The sequence below is a fragment of the Vombatus ursinus genome, unplaced genomic scaffold (assembly GCF_900497805.2).
Source record: "Vombatus ursinus unplaced genomic scaffold, bare-nosed wombat genome assembly UNPS02014832.1, whole genome shotgun sequence".
Taxonomy (NCBI): Eukaryota; Metazoa; Chordata; class Mammalia; order Diprotodontia; family Vombatidae; genus Vombatus; species Vombatus ursinus.
Genome location: NW_020954610.1, coordinates 73,624,165 through 73,647,466, shown reverse-complemented (window position 1 = coordinate 73,647,466; position 23,302 = coordinate 73,624,165). Strand labels below are relative to the sequence as shown.

Genomic DNA, 23,302 nt, shown 5'->3' with positions numbered 1-23,302 from the left:
CCTCCAGGATGAGAAGGCAGTTGAGACATGGTAGTGAAGGTCAGAAAGTCAGGAGCAGAGCTGGGAGAAGAGAAAAAGAAGATGAATAGTTACGTTTATCTCAGTCTTATTACAAAGGCATAGGTATTTGTTCTATTTTGTGATCATTTGTTGCTTAGAAAAAAAAAAGAAATTGAGGTGAATACCCAGAATTATTTTTTTTTTAAAGAAATGGCAAGAATGCTGATCATTGAATATGAATTAGAAGGTACCTTGGAGATCATCTAGTCCATCTGTTTTCAGACTAATAAACTAAAATATAGACACATGAAGTGGTTTGCTCGCAAGCACATGGATAAGAAGTAACAGAGAAGGCATTTAAACTGAAGTCTTTGAGCTCCAGATTTCAGGGTCCAGATTCAGTGACATTTATATTGTCCTCGGTATTTGATATATTAAGGAAGTAAGTTACTTTGTACCTAGAATTGAAGTTTATTTAAAATTGGACATAATGACCTAGCCAGGAATTTTGATAATAGGGAGCTTTATTGTATAAGTTCAACTGGTATTCACATATGATCTTAGTTTGCTATCATAAAACTTTAAGTAATTAAGTGGTACACATATGCTACTCTTAATTTATGCTCATATATCAATTTTAAAAAAATAACAGTGTCAGTGAGCTTAGCAAAAGATAGAAGTTCTAGTCTTGCCACTTAATTATTAGCTGCATGATCTGAAGAAAATCCTGTCCACATACTTCCAAAGCCTAGGAGTTCCTGCTATGGCATCCTAATGGGAAACAAAATAGAAAATTATGAGGATTTAGACCATTGAGCCAGCACATGCCTTCTACAAGTTGTCTGTTTTACTTTTTTTTGGTTTTGTTTTGTTTTGTTTCTAGTGAACTCCAAGTTCTTAGTGCTAACAGGTGAAATAACTCCCTATTTTGAATTGTCGGCTAGTTTATGGACTAGGAACCTATAGTTCTTTATAGTTTTTTGTTAAATGATTCTTGGGCTTATTCTTAATGTGTAATGCTATTTGCTGTTTCCCTTTGACTTTTCTAGTTGACCTCTCTGAGGTTTGATGATTAGGACTTTTCTTTAAACACTATTTTTCTTAGATTATTTTATGTGTTACTGGTAATGATTTGACTGCTGTCTCTGAGAAGTTACAAAACCTCTTTAAGCCTCAGATTCCTCATCTGTAAAGTGGGGATGTTAATGATTTCAGTACATATATCATAGATTGTTTTGTACATTAAATGAGATATGTGCCAAAGTGTATAGAGTTATTTTATAGTTTTAATGCTATAAATGTAGACTTCATTAAACCCTTAGATAAACTTTGATTTCATTTGTGACTTTTTCTTTTTTTTAGACAACTGATCAGGATTGGAAACCATGTGTACATGATGCATCCGAGAAAGTGTTCTGGAAGGTAAAGTATAGACAATATTAATTGCATTTTCTCCACATCTTGACATGTGGCTAGAGTCTTTTTTGTTTGTTTTAAGAAGGGAAAATAATACTGTGTAGAGAAGGGATTGTGATTTAAATCTTATCATTTGCTCAAATATATGATTACTTCTCAACTGACTATTCAAAATCCACATTAAAAGTTATAATTTATTAAGAGAACTTAAATAAATTGAAACCTTAGACTTGTTTTATTTTCAGCTAATACGTTTAGATAACCTTTTTGGCTATTGGAATGTGAATTCTGAGATGTTTCACAAGCTTGGTGACTATAAGAAATCTTTGGTAAGTACATTTTAATGTCATACATCTGTGCTTATTTAATTCAGTTAACGTTTTGTGATTTTTTTCAGTATGGGTACTCTTCTGTATTAAGGAAGAATCCCTCTATAACTTTGTAGATGAGAATTGCTGGGGTCCTAAATTCATCCGTTACTTAATCTGGCCATGAGCCTTTCCAAATTAAGCTAAGTTGGTCCTCCTAAAGAAGATATATTCATCATAGATCCCACACTTGAAGATTTTCTTGCTTGGTAAGACCAGCCAGAGCATACATTTGGCTGGTATGACCTTCAAGGACACAGAGTCCACTCCTTGCCACAATTAGCAGTAGAGTAGGACTTAGGGTGAGTACTTTATGGCTATATATAAAGCACTTAAACATGCATGTGACTGGATATTTGATTTTGAAAAATGTTTATATTATGACATTTATCTATATTATTTTATTGTTGCTTTCTAGACAGAATAGGTCAAGAGAGCTCAGTGAACCCAGTTATCTGAACGAGCATTCGTTTTTAACAATTTCCTTTTACAATACTGATTTTTGAAGGATTATTTTAAATTTACTACTCTTATTTTTCCAATGCCAAATGTCTTGTATTACAACTGAATTTGTGTTTGATTGTAAAAAAAATACATGTTTCTACCAGGTCATGGTGTGTGCAATAGTAGAATGTCATATTATTTTACAATGTTGCTGTTTACCGTAAATAAAACTAATTTTGTCTTTTAATAGGAAAGCTTAAAGTATGGAGTTGTCCATGAAGACATTATCCCCGAAGGTTATGATTTTGGTGAGTAATATTCTTTTTTTCAAGATTTTAATGGCCATTAAGTTTTAAATGATAACCTAATGAGATTAAATTTCCTATTCCCATTAGATTATTTTTTTAAAAAAAAAACCCTTTCATTTTTATTTTCTGTTTGTTATTATTTAGCTTGCTGTTGGGGAATATAGGGAAATATTCCAGGCATAAGGAAAAATATGGATGTTAAGTTGCTGTCATATATTCTGTGGACATTCAAGAAGTGTTTATTATTGGTAGTTTATTGTTGAGGATAGCTAACTCGATTCCTGAGTTGGACTCCCTAAAGTTATTAACCTGAAATAATTCAGCAGCCTGGATATAGACTTCTTTCTGTTTCCACTTGTAGAACATGATTTTTGGTTTTAAGGAGCTGTCCAGTATGTAAAGAAATAGTTAAATAGGGATTCCATATAAATGTATCTTTTAGCATACCCATAACTGTGATAATCCAACCTGTTTTTCCAGACTGATTTATATTGCTTCTTGGATGCTTTCTTTCAGTTTAATGGTACTATGGGGTTTTCCCTGTCCTCAGTATTTCACCTACCACTACTGTGCTTTTGCACACAGGCTCAAATATTTTAGACATCTCTTCTAACCCTGGAAATCTCTGACTCCCTTTGAGACTTTGCTGAAGTGTCAGCATCTTCACAAGGCTTTTCCTGATCCTTCAGTTGTCAGCATTTTTCTTCTATCTTTCTAAATTACTTGTACATATGTTTTCTTTACTTACCTGCTATATACAACTTATTTCCTCCAGTAGAAAACAAAATCTTTAAAGGCAAAGACTTTTTTGCTTTTTTTTAGTATTCCTAGTGTCTACCATAGTATCTTGCACAAACATATAATGAGTTATTTTACTTCTCATTTTGGAATTTCAGTATATGTTACATTTTTCTTCATTTCATGTTAATATGTGATTTAGTTAGTCCTTATATTTAGTAAAGGGAGACACTATATTATGTGGATTAAAAAAAGATAAAAAAATCTTCAAAAATTAATTAGAATATCTTCTAGATAACTTCCAGCTCTAAAATATTCTCAGATTTGATTAAAGAGAGATGCCGCAATTTGGCCATTATTGGGGAGAACAGCTGAAGTCAGAAGACATGGTTTTAAGTCCTGACACAGTCACTCATTAGCTCTGTGACCTTAGATTTCTCCAAGGTGCAGTGTAAAATGGTGTTAATATTTGTAATGTCTGTGGAAGCATTTTATAATCATAATCTGATATGAAATTGTAAACCATTGCATCAAACTCAAATAGAAATCAATTCTTCTAGGCCTCATATTGACTTCGAAAACCATAAATTAACATTACCGAGGTTGTATTATATTTATATTTATTTTGTTAAACATTTCCCAGTTACATTTTAGTCTGGTTTCCACTGCACTCTGGAGCTTTTTGGCCAAGAGGCCAAGAATACAAGCTTGAGATCTGTGGTGTAAACTTTTTATCACCGTCCAGGAGTTATAGATGAATGGGAAAAGGAGAAAAAAGAGTATATTGTAAACCCTCCCCATTTTTAGTGTTTTAAGGGTTGAAACCACAACGGAAAAAGAGGCTTTCTAAAGTTGAGGTGGCTGATCTGTTTTCTCAGTTTAATTTCTTTTAATCTATGTTATTTTCTAGTATTCCGTCCCATATCAGCTCAAGCCAAACTTCGCATGAATCACCGAACAGATTTAGATTTTTCTACACCAAAAATGGATTTGGATGTGAGGCTACAAGATATAGGCATTGAATTGAATAAATTACAGGTGATACTGATTTTGTAAATTATTTTGAATTGTCAGTTCTATGTATTTTAAAATGAGAGCTAAATTTTATAATCTTCAATATTTAAATAGTATACTTTATATACTTTTTATTTTCTCTGTGGTTAAAAAAAGGTAAGTAATTGAAGCGTTTGCTTACTTTCAGTGATTAGATAATACTTTTTTTTCTGAGACATTTAAGAACTTTTTTTCCATTTATTAGTATTTCAGTATCATGGAACTCCTTGAATCAGTTGACATGATGACTCAAAACCTGCCATATAGGAAATATAGGCCTGATGTACTTGTTCACAACAATGCCAAAAAATGGTAAGCATATTTTTTTCTTAAACATGTTTTATTTAAGACAAAATTACAAAATGATATTTTAAAATAATTTCTGGGAATAATTTGTATATTTAAAAGAGAGGGGGATGCGCTGCTGGTTTATTTTCTTTACCCATTAATTTCTACCTTCTTATTTATAGATACTTGTGTATTTTTTAGACATGGTTAGTTTGAGGCTATCATTAGGATAGCTATTTATTCCTGGGTCATTAATTTGATATGTTAAATTTTGAAATTAAATACAAAGTTTGAAATGATAGCATTTGGAATATAACTCTTTTCAAGTTATTATTTAGCAGGACTGAACTTTCCCATTCAAAAACATGTCTTTTAAATTTGACTTTAAATTTCCAAGCTCAACATTATTACTATTATTTTTTAAAGCCTTATATAATAAGTTATCCAAATATATTCTATCAGGTATTGAATTCCAAAGCTTTATCTGTCAAATACTTTGCAGTTTACATTTGCTTCATTATCTGGAACCTTTAGACATGTTGGCTTTTTCTTCCTTGAGCTAGCTTCCAATATATGAGCTACTTCATATTGTGTAAATATGTTCCTTTAGATCAAGCTACCTTAACTTTCTTAAAATGAAATTTGAAAATCTAGAAAATGTTGTCCTCATTTGTTTCCTCTTATTTTTTTAACCAGACCTTTGATTTTAATGATATAAGGAACTCCATTGAGGAAACTTCTTTAACTAATGTAGATTGGCAATTGTATTGTTATAGCCTTTAAAGGTAAAGGAAGAATGGAATAAGCATTTATATAGCACCTGCCATGTGCCACATATTGTGCTGAATCTTTAAAAATATTTCATTTGATTTTCATAGTAATCCTTGAAAGGTAGATACTGCTGTCCTCATTTTGCAGTTGGGGAAACTGAGGCAAACAGAGGTTTGAATGAAGTGGCCAGGGTCACACAGGTAGTAAGTATCTGAGCTTGGCTTTGAACACAGGTCTTCCTTACTCCAGGTCCACCACTTTATCCACTGTGCTGCCACCTAACCGCCTGTAATAAGAATTGATTGAGGGGCAGCTAGGTGGAGCAGTGGGTAGAGCACTGACCCCGGAGTCAGGAGGACCTGAGTTCAAATGTGACCTCAGACACATAATACTTCCTAGCTGTGTGACTCTGGGCAAGTCACTTAAAAATTAAGGCACCAAATTGCCTCACTAAAAAAAAAAAAAAAAGAATTGATTGAGTACCTTTAGAGGTTAAGTGACTTGACTAGGGACACGTAGGCAGTATAGATCAGAGGTAGGACACCTAAATTCTTATGTTTCTGACTCTTAAGACTGGCTCTTTTCGTGCATTTTGCCTTTCCATTTGGTTTCTTGTACAGGTAGTAAGATTGACTCAGTCCAATTTCTCTTCTTACTGTTTCCTTCTTGTGACCAAGGTACTAGTAATCTATAACTGACAAAAAGAATAGCAGAAGGGAAGAAGAAAAAAAATCACCTGGCTAATTTTCCATTGAGATAATAAATCACTTCATTAATAGGTACTTTTAGAATATATATGATTTCAGCTTTATCTCTTATAGCTATTTTATATATTTTTTTTTATTAGGTGGAAGTATGCAATAACTGGTATTCTTAAAGTAAATATCCAGCCCAGGCTGCACATGTGGTCGTGGAAATACATTTATGAACATAGGCAAAATGTGAAGCAGTATAAAGAGCTTTATAAGAGAAAGATAAGAAGTAAGAAGCCAACTAATGAAATTCTAAGCTCTTTGCAGGTTAGCATTTTTTTTAAAACATCAATGATACGTTGACTATACTTGGAACTCCTTTGTCTTTTAAGAGTTGGAATTTTCCTGATTCTACTCTTATTGTTATTTTCTGTTAATGGCACCTCTTCTCTATTTGTACCCTCTACTAATGTCTGTCTATTGTGTTTTTCTTTTTCCATTTTTTCTCCATATTCACTTCCATAAAGGAATCATCCTCTCAACTGTCATTTATATGCCATTGAAGACTCTCCTAAGTTATCTGAGCCTTTAGAATTTGACTAAATCTGGAAGCTTTTTGGAATTAATGGAGTCTTCCTGGGGTCACAGTTATCTTAAACTTTTATTATATCATTTCCCTGATTAAGTATCTGCAAACATTGCATTACAAACAGTGCCTACAACATTGGCTTTCTAGACTTTGAGATTTTTAAAGTGTACATAGTCTAATCACTAAACCTTTTTTCACACAATTTGCTAACACAGATCCTATATGCTAATCAATCATAAGAATTTCCTTAGTGTCACATATATGTTATGTTAATTTCTGCACACAAATCTTTGTTTATATGCTCTGCTTGCAGTGCTCATAACCTCTTGGTTTTTCTATGACTATCAGAATTCTATTCATCCATTAAGGTCAAGATCCAGTCCTTTTTTTCCCCCCTTAGAAAATTTTCAACTACTGTGGCTTATACTAATTTCTTCTTTCTCTGAATTAGTTTTAACACATTTAGTCTGTGCCTCCAGATTTTATACTTGTATTGTTGTTCATGTGGTCTTGTTCATTTTTCTTTCTACCAGTAAATTTTTAGTTTATTGAATCCTAGAATCTTAGACCTAGGAGAGAGCTTAGTGATGAAACATTTTCATTCTCTTGTTTTGTGCAAAAGGAAATGATAGCTTGGTTAAGTGAAAGGTGAGCCAAAGGTCATACAGTTAATTTTTAGTAGTATCAGGACTAGAACCAATGTCTCCTGATTTCGTTCAGGATTCTTTCTGCTCCGTGATGATGCCTTTCATTTCTTTAGTTTCCCCTAAGCTAAAATCCATAGTGCTGATTACAAAGTAGGCATGCCATTCATTGAAAACATGTTGATTAATTGATTTGAAGAAGCAAAATAAAAATCATTGTTTTGATGTCCCTGGCAATGAATCAGTTGATCACTTTATCATGTCTGTGGTTATTCTGTTAAAGGTAAAGCATAGGGTCTTTATTATTACCTAAAATCAGAATTAGTTTCATTTAATATGTGTTTATATTTAAATTAAAGTGATTGAATAGATTTTTTTGTTAATGCTATACTGTGTTATGTTTCAAACATATAAATATATTTTAAAATTTTATCCTTTTTTGTTTGTTGTGGCAGTGTCTGCTGCAGTTAATAGTATAGGCAGTGCTTTTCAGGTGTTACTCTTGAAAAATGAGATGTTTTCCCATTTCATACTTATTTCTCTTCATTTCTGCTCTCTAGTTCTTTCGTCGTTTCTTCATTTTGCTCATTCTATGTCATCCTTCCGACACACAAAACTTCCCTCAACTTACACTACAATAATTTAATAGAGGATATCGTATGTAAAGTTATATAGATGATGTTAACATATCTTTTCTCTTTTTACTTTCAGCATTTGGAAAAGATCTTGGATGTATTTAACATCATTTTGGCAAGACAACAAGCGGAAGTTGAGGTATATTTGTATATTTTTTTCAATTACTGGAAAGTAAGACCAAGGTCTTTGAAATTAGAGGATAAAATCATATGGATTCCAGTTTATGTACCTAAAATACTTTGGCCTGAGACCGTGTCTTAACCATTTTAATCTTGGGTTACTTTCTATGAAAATAGTAGTCCTTTAAATTCTTGAATTTATTGAAGAAAAATACGTCATTATAGAAGGACAGTGGCTTTTACTGAATTCTTGCTTTTCATAATAAGAAGGAAACTTCTCTGTCAGCAGCAATTCTTAGAAACTAAAGAGAGTTATAAGACTCTTGAATCCGTAATTTGGATAAATATGCATTTGTATATGTTCTGTTGTAAAAGTGTGTCCATAGGGCATTTATTTGCTTAACCATATAGGCTTTCGAAAGAGGAGTATGAATTTATTTTTTTGAGTACTAATTATAAGCCAGTTCATCAAATTTATTTCATAAATTGATTTTTATATTACATAGTTTAATATAATTTTCATTTTATATAATATTCATAGATAAAGAAAGCTGGACTTACAATTTATGGAGCATATCCTGAGGAAAATAGAGGCTGGTTTGGTTGGATGTGGAATTGGTCAGAGTCAAACAGTAATGAGCAAGCAGATGCTAAACCTGCAAGTATGTTCATTTAGTTAATCTTTTAAATGTGTGAAGCGAAAGTTTTGAAGAAAATATGCTTTTAAAACTAAATTCCTGTAATTCTGTATTTACATGTCAATGCCAGTTTGCCTCAGAAACGTGAATTCATTCATTTTGGTGGATTTGGAATTGATTTAATGACTTGATATATAGTTGTGGTTCATTGTCACCTTGGAAGGAAGTTTCTGGTGAAGTTCTGTTAATTAGTAAATATTTATTATGGGCTTACTGTCTGCCTACCACTGTTGTGCCCTGGGGATATAAATAGGAAAAAAAGAAGAACTTCTACCTTCAATGAACTTGCAACCTAAAAGGGCAAGACTACACATAAAAGGCAAAAGGAAGTTGAGGGGAGGGGAGGAAGGGCTGGGGAAAGTATCTGGAGTATCTTTGGAGTCCCAAGGTAGAACAGCAGGTGAGAAATGAGGAGATGCTCTGAGCTGAGCTTCCTCCTTAAGTGGAAGTTTTGCAGTTCATGTTCTGTCCTCCAATCAGAGGAGCACAGGATGATGATGAGCTGGAGTACCTTATATAATGATGAGATTTTCCCAATAAATTTCCTGTAAGTTCCCCCAAGAATGGGTGCTTGGTCCTGTGCTCTTTAATATTTTTATTAATGACTTAGATAAAATTGTTTTATGAACAAATTGAATGGGAAATAATTAAGTGGTTACTCTGTCCCAAATATTATACTAAGCGCTAGAGATACAAATACAAAAGTGAGACAGTCTCTGCCCTCAAGGAGCTTATATTCTAGTAGGGAGGAATACTCCTATGGAAATGTGGTGGCCAGGGAAGGGAGTTATAGTCTAGAGAGTAAAAAAAAATGACGAATAGAACAGTAGAATATTGTCATGCTTCTTCAAGAGCAAATGGTTGTATTGATTCCAGTATACTTCTCAGAGCAAGAGGTGGAAATCAGAGGGGTTGGGAGTGAGGGTGCGGTGTAGGGAAGATGCATGAAGACGAGGCAGCTAGGTGGGGTAGCAAATTGGCCACTGAACTTTGAGTCAGAAAAAGCTGAGTTCGGTGACCCCAGATAAGTAATTTCTCCACTGCCTCAGTTTCCTTATCTGTAAAATGGGGATAATAATAACAATAATGGTAATAATAATGCCTATCTCCCATGGTTGTTGTAAGGATAAAATGGTTTTAAAGTTCTTTGCAAACCTTAAAAAACTATATAAATGCTAGCTGCAGCTGTTGGTTGTTGTTGTTTCAAGGAATGAACCATGAATACAAAGACAAAAATGAAAGTTAATTAGGGGATAGTAATATGACCATTACTTTCTGTTCTTAACAGTTTGCTAGCAGTTTATAACCTATTTCCTTATTTTTTTTTAAAGGCAGCAAGCAATAGTTGAACATGTTTATACGCATAATTTCTTTATGTAATTCATGAATATTTTGTTTAGTTATGGTCAGCTTCATTTTGTGGATGCTTTATTTCCAAAGAATTTCTTAATTGAATTCTCACTGTAATTCAGAAAATAAAATCTCACTTAACATTTTTCATACTCCATTTCATAATCAGTGGACTTTTATTCCATCTACCTTCGGTCCCTTAAAGTAAACAACATTTTTTAAAGTCAGTAATTAATAATTTAATTTTTTTTATGTCTGGCATTGTATACTCTTTCAAAATTCTTTGCAGGCATTATCAAAACATAAGAAATATTGCATGTTGAAAACATTTAAGAAAGGCTAAACTACAGCTAATGTAATTTTATTTTTTTTTTATTTCTAATCTGTAAGGTCTTGAAGAATATATGACAGCTGAAGAGAAGGCTAAACTCTATGAAGCAATTGGTTATAGTGAAACCGCTGTTGACCCAACGTTGCCCAAAACAGTATGCTATCATTACATGGAAATTTGCTAAATGTTTGATGCAACCATTTCTTTTTCTATCATCTTATTATTTTGTGGAATCTAATTTTTACATTTGGTAAAGTATGTAGTACAAAATAAGTATGCATGTGTAAAATAGTTTATTTCATTTATCTTTAATGAATGTTTTGATATTCTTAAAAGATTTAGCATTTGTTACCATATCAGAAGTGGCGATCAAAAAAAACAAAACAATGAAAACCAATCTATAAGGATTTGATCCTAAATTATGACACTTTAAAGCCGAAAGGATCTTATGGTCATTAAGTCAAAGCCCCTTTTGAATATAAAGAAGATGGTTTTGCAGAAATATGTTCCCTAAAGTTTCTGAGCTAGGCACCAATGCATTGACTTCTAGTTCTGTGTTCGTAAGGTAGAGAAATCCTTCCTGATTTTGACTAACTAGAGGCTCCCCAGCCTGCTATGGCTCATTTTGAATTCATTTATTCTTCATTGGTAGTTCAAGAAGAGCTGAGCCGCAGCATTTTGGCTCTGACCCAGTGTACCTCCCTACCCCCCACAAATTCCTTCATGCACTGGCTCTTAGGAGAACCAGGGAAAACAACTGGGGTAGGTATATACCACACTTGAAGGGTTTTTCAACCAGTACTGTCAAATGCTTGGCTGCCAGGTGGTGCAGTAAATAGAGTGCTGGGCTTGGATTCAGGAAGACTTATCTTCATGAGTTCAGATCTGTCCTCAGACACTTTTACTGGCTGTGTCCCTGGACAAGTCACTTAACCTTGTGTGCCTCAGTTTCTTCTTCTATAAAAAAAGCTGGAGAAGGAAATGGCAAATTACTCAGTATCTTTGCCAAGAAAACCCCCAAATGGAGTCACAAAGAATCAGACATGATTGAACAACAAATTGAATGCTTATCTTTGTAGTATAGTCATTTTGTTATATAATTTATTTGTGAATATAACATTTCCCATTGCAAAATAGAGATTAAGAATTGCTACCTATTTCCTCATGTCATATAACGACTTTATAACTAGATGTATTTAAAGTATTTTAGATTCTTTGAAATAAAGGTTGTGGAAATAATAATAGATATGTTCATTTTTTGTTCAATTTTCTTTTTATGCTTCTTTACATATTCCCTAGTACGAAGCCAAAAAATTATCTGTACGCTTGGAAAGCATGCATATTTCTTTAAGGGAAAAGCAGAAAAAATCTGAGTTGGTACATATTTCCTTAGGAGAATTCAGCACATTGATCATACAACGACCGGGAGCACAAGCAATAAAGTAAGCACCCATCTATCTTAATTTTAATCCTATTATGAGGAAAGGTCACAATGTAAGAATTAGAATATGTTAGAGTCTTACTTATTCTTCAGTATTTCCATAGGCATGCTACTGTTTAATAGTTTTTAATAGTTTTTAATAGTTTTAATACTGTTTAAAAGTTTTTTAAATATAGTTTTTATAACTTTTGTATAATTTTAAAATATGTTCAGAACTTGTTTTTGGTGTGAGAAGCAACGTGCAGTCACCAACCAGTTTTATTGTGTTTCAGTCTTGTTATGGAATTTGATGATTCTTCCTTTCAAAGTTGAACTTAATACGTATAATAAATGCTAGCTTTTCTAGATCACTAAGTAGGTATTGAGAAAAGTTTCAAATTAATATAAAATCAACATGCATTAATTAAGCACTTAGTATGTGGCAGGCATTATGCTTAGGGCTGGTGATACAGAGAAAGGCAAAAATAGTCTCTGCCTTCAGAGAGATGACAATCGAATGTGTGAGACAACATGTAAATAACTATGTATGTACAAAATATAGACAGAATAGATGAAAGGTAATCTAAGGGGGGAAGGCACCAGTAGTTGGGTAGACCAAGAAAGAAGGTGAAAGAAGGTGTAGAAGGTGAAATTTGAAGGAAGTCAGGTGAAGCAAGTAGTGAGAACATTCCAGGCATGGAGGACAGCCTGTGCAAAGGAAGGGGAGATGGAGTGAACAGCAGGAACAGCAAATAGGATAGAATAGCCAGATCTGAGACTGTGTGGAAGGGATTAACGTGGAGGAAGAATGGAAATAAAGGAGGCGGCCAGGTTTTAAAGAGCTTTACGGGTCAGAAAGGACTTTATATTTAATCCTGTAGGTGATGGGAAGCCACTGGAGTTTGGTGAGTACTGGGGTGGCATTTTCAGGCCCATGATTTAGGAAAATCATTGTGGAGTCTGAATGGAGGATGGACTGGTATGGTGAGGCAAGGAGGTTGGTTAAAAGACTATTGTAGTAGTCCAGGCAAGGGCCTGAACCGGAGTGATGACTGTGAGTGAAGAGAAGGGGCAGGATGTACCTGAGAGATACTATAAAGGTCAAGTGCCAAGAGGTTTTATCAACTAATTGAATGTATGGGGTGAGGGAGGAATCAAAAATGACACCAGGGTTGCAAATCTGGATGACTGGGAGGATGGTGGTACCTTCAGTATTACAGGGAACTTAGGAATGGGAAAGGATTTTGGGGATAAAGGTAATGGGTTCTGTTTTGGTCATATTGAGTTTGAGATGCTTATGGGATATTCAGTTCAAGATGTCCAAAAGGCAGGTGGTGATATTGCAGTGTAGCTCAGGAGAGAGATCAGAGCTACATATACAGAGAGGGAATCATTTGCATTTAGTTAATAATTGAACCATCACAGTTCATGAGATCACCAAGTGAGATAATAAAGAGAGATAAGAGAAGAGGGCTCAGAACAGAACTTTGAGGGACGATAACCACTTTTTGTGGTTATGACTAAAATAAAGAACCAATAAAGCAGACTGACACACATTTAAAGCTCTACCACTTCAGACAAATATTTTTCCTTGAATTTATTGATTGGGAATTATGAAATTTTAATTTAAACTATTTTTGTTTTATGTTTTTAATATTGAAAATACTTATTTTGTATTTAAATTTTTGTGCTGTCCTTTTTTATATAGATTTGAAAGTAAGATAGACTCATTTCATGTTACTGGTTCATCAAGTTATGACTCAAAACCTTGTCTCCTTTCTCCATTGGATGACACTTCTTCACTTTTCAAAATTATGTTTGAGACCAACCCATTAGATGGATCTGCTGCTCAGAGATGTGTTATAGAAGCTGAGCCTTTGGAAATCATATATGATGCAGTAAGTAAAGATCTTTCTGTCATCATAGCTTTTTCTTTGATGTCCATGTAGAAATAAGCTTGTGTATCATGTTAGTGATAATTGTATTTTAACAGAAAACGATGAATAGTATAGTGGAATTCTTTCGGCCCCCAAAAGAAGTTCATTTGGCACAGTTGACAACAGCAACTTTGATGAAACTGGAAGAATTTCGTGAGAAAACAGCAACAGGTAAATGCCAATATTCACTGCTGGTGAATCAAAAGACAAAGTCACTTAACACATAAAGAAATGCTTAGTTTATTATTTTAAAGGCTATAATCTTAAACCTTTATTTTTCTAGATAAATTATTATGGAATTTGATTTGATATGTTTTTATCTTTAAAGACCAATATGGTAATAAATGTGAAGCATTTTGGTGTAGTGGAGGAAGTCCTCAGGAATTTCTAGATTCAAGTCCTGCCTCTGACACATCCTCGTCTTGTGATCCTGGGCAAGTCATTTAATCTCTCAGTGCCTGAGTAATTTCTTTGAGAATGTAAATTGTCCCAACACTTACTGTTCTGCCTTTGGGAAAAAAATTTCCTTGATTGGGAGTTCCCTACATAAGTAAAATCATGAATTCCCCTCCCCCTAAAAAATGGTAGTAAATAATCCTTTTCACATTTGAAAGGATCAAAACTAAATTTGCACTTTTAAGCCTGTGGTTACTCTTTTAGGGGGGATACTAAGGTTGGTTTTCAACTTATTTCTTTTGACACCTAGTCTTGTTTTTCCTTTTCCTTCCTTTCTCCTACTTTCCCTTTCTGTTTGTTATTGCTCAGTCTTCTTATGTCATACTTCCTTGCTAAGTTCACCTCTATTTGTAATCTTATGTTTTCCTGAATGATATTTTTATGTCACTTTTTCTGTGCTAGTTATGTTGCAGTCAGTTTGTGCCTGTCCATGGATGCCATGTTGTAGTAGGGGAAATGAGACATGTACCCAAATATACAAAAACTAGTTTGAAATTGTATACATATGATGAGTTCAACAGAGTGGCTAATTAAAGGACAGAAGTGTTACCTTTGATGATTAATGGAGGACGGTGACCTGTTGTATTCTTGGAGACTTCCATAGTGACATTAATTTATTAATGTTCATTTTTGTTCATTTCATTAATTTATCTTTTATATGATTATTCAGCCAGTTTTAAATCTTCCTAATTGTATTATGATGGTTACTACATTTGTGAAGTTGATTGTCTCTGTAGTATGTATGTTAAAATTATATATTCAACTCTCAGATTTACTTAATATTTAATTGACATATAAATTAGGCAACAAATACTAATTGTATTCTAGTTGTAATTAAAAATGACTAATTATAAAGTTTTTTATTTTAAAGGTTTATTGTATGTTATTGAAACACAGAAAATTCTTGATCTCAAAATTAATATGAAGGCTTCATACATTATTATTCCTCAAAATGGATTTTATACTCCCACATCAAATATACTTCTCTTGGATCTTGGTCATCTAAAGGTATACATTTATAATATCATATATAAAGTTTGCTAAATATTACATTGATAATTCTGAATATGTTTACTACCTCTTTGTTGTTGATGAAATGAAACCTAGCTTGTTACATGGATAGTACGCCATGGTACGTATAATACTTTTTTTTTTTAAGATATAACCTGTTACCAAAATTAGCAGATGAAATCTCCTTCCTTGATGATTGAAAATAATTTGAATTTTCATCTAGTCAGGTTGGTTCAGTACATCTCTAAATGAAGATGTACAGGATGAGCCACATAATTTGTGATGCATTTCTTGTGAAAAAGCAGGTTACCTATCTCATTTTGTTACGGTCTTTTTTTCCCTATCTATGAATTCATATTGTTCCCAGTTATTTATTTTCGATTTGTCAAAAATGGAAACTTTAAAGTGAAGCCATACTTTGAACTGTTGTAAATACATCTTCATAATATTTACTTTTAAGGTATCAAGCAGGAAGCGTTCTGAGTTACCACACATTGAAATAAGTCAGTGTAATATCGAAGAGATTATGTCTAGAGCTTATGATAATTTTGATATTCAGCTTAGTAGCGTACAGCTACTTTTTAGCACAGCTGGTAAGTATAACATAAATCATTGTTTTTTTCCCCTTGTATTCTCTAAATTTGAGTCTTGGGCATTTTTTATTGGAAGTTTCATCCTTTAGAATTATTTTCTTCTTTGGGTATAACATTCTCATAGTATGAGAACTCAGATGACTCAATAGGATTGAATATAATTCAAGGATTTTCTTGGAGTTAGAGTTTAGTTTTTCTTTTACCAAACTGTCAGTTTTTAATCTAAAATAGTGGTTACACCAAAGTTAATACAAATTTGGTTCTGGGATATGCTGTAATTATCTTTGAAATTATATCCTGATTTTGCCAATGTTAAAATTAGTTTGCATTTCCAGAACCAAAGACATAAAGTGCAGTTGTAGAGAAAAATTTGTCAAAAATTTCCTGTACAAAATCAATATATTGCTATATTTTAATACTTTTGTTAGGGGAGTTAATTTGCATATTTTATGAACAACAATTCTTAAAGCTCGTTAACACTACTCATTGCTAATGTTTGGGGAGATGTTGTAAAGAAAGGATGAAATCTCCTGGTGTTACATACTTTCCTATGATTGTGATACTGTTCCTATATAGAGCAGATTGACTGCTTTATTAAACAAAATTTCATTGATACCATAAGTGCTCTTTAAAAAAAAAAAGAAAGACGCCCATTCTTTAAATGTACTTGCATATTGGAGGTTGGGAGCTAAATAGTGAAATTATTCAAGTTACTATTTGATTTTTGTAAATATCAGTCCTGAGATGTGCCCTCTCTGCCTGGCCTGTCTTTCCTTCTAAAATGAGTTAACTTCCTCTTCCATGATATTTACTGCTTTAATCTAATACCTCTGGCTTGTTAGGAAGCCCCTCAATAGTGTAGGTCAACAGGAACTTTAAGCAGCAGCAAGAGAAAAAAGAAGTAGAGAAAACAAACCTGGGGGATCACTATGATCAAGGGAGGATGGTAATAAACAGATGCTGGTGGGAAGTGTTCAGGATTATGCTGAAGCTTTCAGATCCTATGTATAGCAAATATATATATAGTTAATTTATTGTTTCTAGGTGATGATTGGAAAGAAGCTCGAAAGCTCAAGTCTTCTCATCAGCATATCTTGAGGCCGCTGCATTTTAATGTGGAATTGTCCAAGTCCATGGTTGTCACAGATATAAGAATGCCTAAGTAGGTTTCATCTCTTGGTTATAAGGGCTTTGTTTTTTAGTAATTGGATCATTAGGAAAATATTTCATGTATTTGACTCTTTTAAAAGATGTAGAGAACTCTTTTTAACAAATAGATTTTAGTGTCTGGCTGAATGAATGAATTTAATTCATAGACATTACCCTATATTTAAACAAATACCATTTTAATGTCTGGCTATATATAATGAATTTAATTGCTTGTTTTAGAAGATGACCCATAATAACAGTGTTTTACTGTTCTTCTTAGAATATATTTTGTTATACAAGTATAATACCTGCTTGTACTAACCCAAGTGGGAAACCTTTTCATGGTAGAAGGCAGCATTAGTATTTAGGTGTAATCAAAGAAGGCCACATTCAAAAAACTTCAGTTAGATATATATAAAAATGTACATCACCTAACTAATAAATACTGGGTAATTTTAAAAAAAATGAAAACTGTTAGTTTTAAACTTAACTAACATTTTAATGACTTTTTTTGTGTCTGCTTTTTGTTGGAAAGCATTTGAATATTTGGTTGCAGCATGAAGGTCCACAGTTTCAGTTGATCCTCTTGATGGATATCAGTCATTTGTGACCTTAAGGGCATCTTGATTTGGGTTATGTAGGAGAATGTAGATTCAAGCAATAAGTGGTTGAAAATCAAGAAAGCATTTTTCAGACAATGTTGCTGAAGGTGTGGGTATTCTACTGTATTTTTCCATATTTCAGTTGGATCTTTCTTAGCATCAAACGGTGACTTTAAAATGTCATCTCCTGAGAGCTCAATCAATTCCATCTGTAATTTTTTAGTTGCCTTGGTAATACCAACTAGGTGAGGCTGAAATGCTAATTTGAGCGTGATGTTAGGATTCTCAAAGTCAGTGAACCTTTCATTGTATTCTCCAATGTAATAGCTCTATAACAGTTGTGTATTCTGCAAATGATTTGCATATATCATCCTGCTCATCTGTGACCTCTGCTAACTGAGGAGAGTGTTCATCCAAATTTTCATTTTGAAGCAGAAGTATTTTGAAAAAAGATAGCTATTTTTGAAATGCTTGGATTTTTTTTGCCACATATCGTATATAGACTTAGTTTTACTTTGCAAAGAAATTGTCAAGTTGTTTTGATTTGACATATCACAGAGAAATGCAACATTCCTATAGAAATCTTCTTTCAGTAATTCACATTATTGATTCTGTTCTTTATAAAATTTAACCATCTATTCTCGCAGAGATAAAATTTTGGCTAACACCTGTCCCTGCAATAGCAAACACACTTTAGAAAGATGTGGCAAATCCACACTGAATACTTCGTCATTCAACTTTAGCATGTTACGAAACTGATGATTCTGTGTTGCATTTGTGAGAGTAGTTAACAATACTTATGACTTGTTGCAAAGTGTCACTTAAAATAATAACTTCAGCACAGAGGTTTTGCTGATGCAAAATGAAAAGAAATGAGGGCATCTGGATCTGTTAATACTTTTTTTATCTGTGCAATAAACCCTTCCTGTCATGGAAGGGTGTGCCATATACACTCACTAAATATACCACATTCAATCCAACTTCATGATATTTATCTTAAAAGTTGTTAAAGATATCTATTCTCCGTTTTCTGTTCACAAGAGTGCCCAAAGTGAGAAACTCTTCATAGCAAAGAAAATCTCCTGTTATGACCCAAATAAAGTATAAAACCTATACCAAGTTAGTAGTATTGGTTGATTCATCCAAAGTCATTGAATAATATATATTTTCCTCTTGAAATACTGCATGAAGTTGGTCTGTTAAGTTGAAGGTAAATTCATGCTGCTGATCAGTTATGGTTCTCCTTGAAAGAGGCAGTTGTTTGTACTTTCAAATGTTATCAGGATCAAGTATCCTACGACTTCCGACAGTGTATTTTTTCCACAATTTCTCCATCACTGAATGGCTTCCCTTTTTTCCTGAGTATATATTTATATATATGTATTCATAAGTTGCTTCAGTGGCATTATTTCCAGGTCTTATTGCTACTTGAAAGATTTGTCTTTGCTTTTGCTTTTCATCTTTCAATTTCTGTAGTACAACCTTTCATGCCTCTCCCTCTGATTGAAAATATTTGTTGTCCTTATGAGTGTTATAATGCTGATGAGCATTGAATTTCTTTAATGTTGATATTGCAGTATCACAAAGCAAGCAAATCATCTTATCTTTAGCAGAAACAAAGTAATATTGCAATTTCCAATCCTCATTTAAAAATAACGTTTTTTTCAGTGTTCTGTTGGTCTTCTTTGACATGATGGACTGTTAGAATTAAAATATACTGTTAAACTATACAACTATTCACAAATTCCATTTCAAATAGAAACACAGTGCATCATTGTCAAAATCTGGTAAAAGACTGTTGTACTCGACCCCCATAAACTCTCATCAGCCAGCCTCATGTGGTAGTGGTGCCAGTCAGGTGGAGGAAGTTATAACTAAATAATGAGTGTAGCAGCTGTCAAGTTAGCTCTTATGCCTTACTGATATTCTAATTGCGCTGGGCAATCTGGGAGGATTATTTCGTTGAAACTTATTTTATTCTTTGGTATTTTAAATATGTTCATTTTTATTTTATTTTAATTTATTTATTTTTGGTGAGGCAATTGGGGTTAAATGACTTGCCCAGAGTCACACAGCTAGTGAGTGTTATGTGTCTGAGGCTGGATTTGAACTCTGGTTCTCCTGACTCCAGGGCGAGTGCTTTATACACTGTGCCACCTAATTGCCCCCAGATACGTTCATTTTAAAAATAAAATAAAAATATAAAAGACAAACAACATATTAATAAAAATAAAAAGATTTGTTCTGTAAAATTTGGATTTAGTCAAAAAGTTGCACTTGAGGACCTAAGGGGCCACATGTGGCCTTAAAGCTGCAGGTTCCTCACCCCTGTAATAACCCTTATTCATGTAGGACTCGAATCAAGTCTGAATTTGGATTTCTCACCTATTATATACTTCAGAATTGACAACTAGCATCCGTTATTTCTTTGATACTATCTACTGTTTCATCATTAATATCATTATTATCATCATATCACTGCTATTATCATCATTATTGCCAGTAGTGCTATCATACTATCAACACATTAAAAGTCTGATTATTATTATCTAATAACTAGCATTTAATTGTCCTTTTATGACCAGTCTTGTTCCAATAAGGCTGAAGTTTTTTGTCTTCCCTGTCAATGTAACTTTTTCACTGATCATCTCCAATAGTCTCTTTCTTCCCCATTCACCCTAAGCAGTATTTGGATGTCCACTTTCTTTCTTCATCTTTGATGACTTGAATTTTAGACAGCAGAAATATTGACCTCTGAGTCTTTTCAATTGTTTGCCTAGAGGGTAATAGTATGCTAATTTTACTTCAGGCATGGAGGGGAGAGACCCAGTCCTAGAAGGAAAGAGGTAGATGAGAATAGATTTTGGATCCTTAGCTCCTGGGAATCTTGGTCTGTAGTGATGCAGTGAAGAAAGAGCTTAGACTTGAAAGAATGAGGGGAAAGCTCAGGTATCGTACTTTCATTTTTGACTCAGCTTTGCCATTTCTCACCCTCAAGGCCCCAAGTGCCTTAAAATAGTTAAGCTATTTATCTTTAGTCCTTTTGTAATTTGAAGGACAAAGAAAAAACTCTCCTCTTCAAAAAACCCTCTTTTGCTACTAACTGAAATGATTAAAATGAGAGACAAGCCTTTCATTCCATAATTGGAGAGAAAAGGTTTAAAAATGAAAGGGAAATCTGGGAGAATTAGCACTCAGGGAATAACTGTGTATATGTATGTGACTGATTTCAAGGAAAAAGATGAAAAATACAATTTTCTCTTAGTTAAGTCTTAATTAACTTAAATTTTTTGTTTTTAATGATTTCTCATCTTTTTGGAATAGATTCAAAGTTTTTGGACATCTCCCTCTACTTTCTTTGCAAGTTTCAGATCAAAAATTAAGAGAGATTTTGGAATTAGTTAAAAGCATTCCAAGGCTACAAAGTGGAACTGATGTATCTGCTCCTGCAAGAGCTTCTGTGGTAAAGTATTGTTTTAAATTATTAAAGAAATATTACAATGGATATTTGAAACTTCAAGAAAATTCTCTTACAACAAAATAATTTTACAAAATCTCAGAATTTTAGAATTGGAAGGGACCTCAACATCCATCTACTTTACTTCATGTCCACAAAGGAATCTCTACTGCAGCGTGTGGTCATTATGTTTTTGCTTGAAAATCTTCACTTAGGGGTATCTGTCTCCCAAGGCAGTTCATTACATTTCTGGATAGCTCTGTTTGTTGGAAAATGTCTTATTCTACAACACCTCAAACCCCTTTTTTCGGCTTCCTCCCTAATGCTCCTAATTCTATATTGTCAACCCTTTTTGATGTATGCAAAGTTCAAAAGACATAATTTCTGGATAATTAATAATCTATTAATTATGGTTAGCAAATAATTAACGAAATGATGGTCATTGACTTTTGTAAACCAAAGACAAACTTTGGGGGCCTTCTGAGAGTTTAAATGTCATTGGAAGAATGGATGTCCTGACAGCTGGAAGTGAACTCTGATTGGTTAACAATTAATGAGAGAATGAATATTATAATGAGAAGTGAACTAAAAGTCTTAAGCTCTTCCTGCTGAGAACATGGCCTGACTGTGAAACTCGGCTGCCTCCAACAATCTGGACAAAAGAATCCATCTTTACCCAGACTTCTCTGGCTGGTTGTCCACTTCATAAACTGGATTACCCTAAATTCTAATAGAAGGTCCCATGGGCAGGGGCTTATTTCCTTAGGGCAAGATTTCTGTTTGAAATGTACTTACCCCAAGGATTTGGGCAGTCTCATTTATCAGCAGTGTCTTTCAGAAACTGGCTGAATAACCTACAGGGATTCATTCTGAAAGGGAAAACCTTACTCCTAATTAATAATTGATTATTAATATATGAAAAAAATAATCATTTCTTTCATTTTCACAAACCCAAACCATCTCACTCCTGTTCTCTTGCCCCCTTCCAGGAACAAATGGAACAAGTCTAATCCATCTACCACATAATAGTCCTTCAAATAGTAGAAGATAGCTATATGTCTCCCGAGTCTTCTCTTTTTCAAGCTAAATATTCCTTCAACAAATCTCCTTGTGGCATGGACTAAATGCTCTTCACTATCCTGATTACTCTACTTTGAATATTTATCAGTGTCTTTCCTTAACTGTGGTGCCCAGAATTGAATGGGATATTCTAGATGTAGTCTGACCAAGGCATAATGGTGTGGGGCTACCCTCTTATTCCTTGAATATTCCTGCAATATTATGCCTTTCTTGATTTAGCCCAAGTTAGTAAGTTAATTTTTTGGCTGCTTTAATACATTATTCTTCTATACTGAGCTTGTAGTACATTAAAACACTGAGATCTTTTTCAGATAAACTGCTATGTAAACCAGACACCCTCATCTTGTACCTGTGAGGTCATTTTCTTGAACCCAAGGATAAGGTTTTACATTTATCCCTATTTAAACTTCATGTGTATTAGATTTAACCCAATGTTCTTGTCTTTCAAAATGTTTTTAGATTCTGTTATTTATTATTTTAGTTATCTTTCCATACTCTGTGTCATCTATAAATTCATTAAGTATGCATATCATTGATAAAAATATTAAAGAGTACAGACTAAACACAGTTCTCTGTGACACTTCACTGGAGACCTCCTTCCCAATTGACGTAGAAACATGAACTGCTACTTTTCGAATACTCTTTTCTTTAATTATCTTTTTTTTTTAATCAACAACTTCAGCTCATTCAGAACTTTAACATACCTGGCATTGTCTTATAGTAATATTCGTTCATCTGTTTTACTTGTCCCTTGCTTCTATTTTCTGTCTTATCTTTTGAGAAATGTAAGTTGATTGGTGAGTCCTCTGAACACGTTTAAAATGGACACACTCAGGTGACTTTTTTAAAAAAAAATGCTCTAATCATTCCTTAAGGGCAGCTAGGTGGTACAGTAGATAGAGCACTGAGCTTGGAATTAGGAAAACTCACCTTCATGAATTCCAATATGGCCTCAGAACACATACTAGCTATGTGACCCTGAGCAAATCACTTAGTCCTGTTTATCTCAGTTCCTTATCTATAAAATGAGCCGGAGAAGGAAAGGGCAAATCACTCTAGCATCTCTGCCAAGAAAACCCCACACGGGGCCACGAAGAGTTGGACATGACTGAAATGACTCAGCAACAACGACAACAACAGAATCAGTACTTA

The 23,302-nt window shown here is 33.6% G+C and overlaps 1 protein-coding gene across 3 annotated transcripts in view; it reads left to right on the top strand.

The window, feature by feature from the left end:
• LOC114025632 (vacuolar protein sorting-associated protein 13A-like) overlaps positions 1–23,302 on the top strand; it is a 282,189-nt gene that overhangs the window by 47,090 nt on the left and 211,797 nt on the right. For all 3 annotated transcript variants that reach the window (XM_027839097.1, XM_027839099.1, XM_027839098.1), the window contains exons 8-23: positions 1,363–1,422; positions 1,662–1,745; positions 2,479–2,536; positions 4,185–4,312; positions 4,533–4,639; positions 6,234–6,405; positions 8,023–8,085; positions 8,608–8,728; positions 10,505–10,599; positions 11,745–11,887; positions 13,574–13,763; positions 13,859–13,973; positions 15,130–15,266; positions 15,730–15,862; positions 16,907–17,024; positions 20,938–21,076. In XM_027839097.1, the coding sequence (XP_027694898.1) occupies positions 1,363–1,422; positions 1,662–1,745; positions 2,479–2,536; positions 4,185–4,312; positions 4,533–4,639; positions 6,234–6,405; positions 8,023–8,085; positions 8,608–8,728; positions 10,505–10,599; positions 11,745–11,887; positions 13,574–13,763; positions 13,859–13,973; positions 15,130–15,266; positions 15,730–15,862; positions 16,907–17,024; positions 20,938–21,076 (1,863 nt within the window). The remainder of the gene's footprint in view (positions 1–1,362; positions 1,423–1,661; positions 1,746–2,478; positions 2,537–4,184; positions 4,313–4,532; positions 4,640–6,233; positions 6,406–8,022; positions 8,086–8,607; positions 8,729–10,504; positions 10,600–11,744; positions 11,888–13,573; positions 13,764–13,858; positions 13,974–15,129; positions 15,267–15,729; positions 15,863–16,906; positions 17,025–20,937; positions 21,077–23,302) is intronic.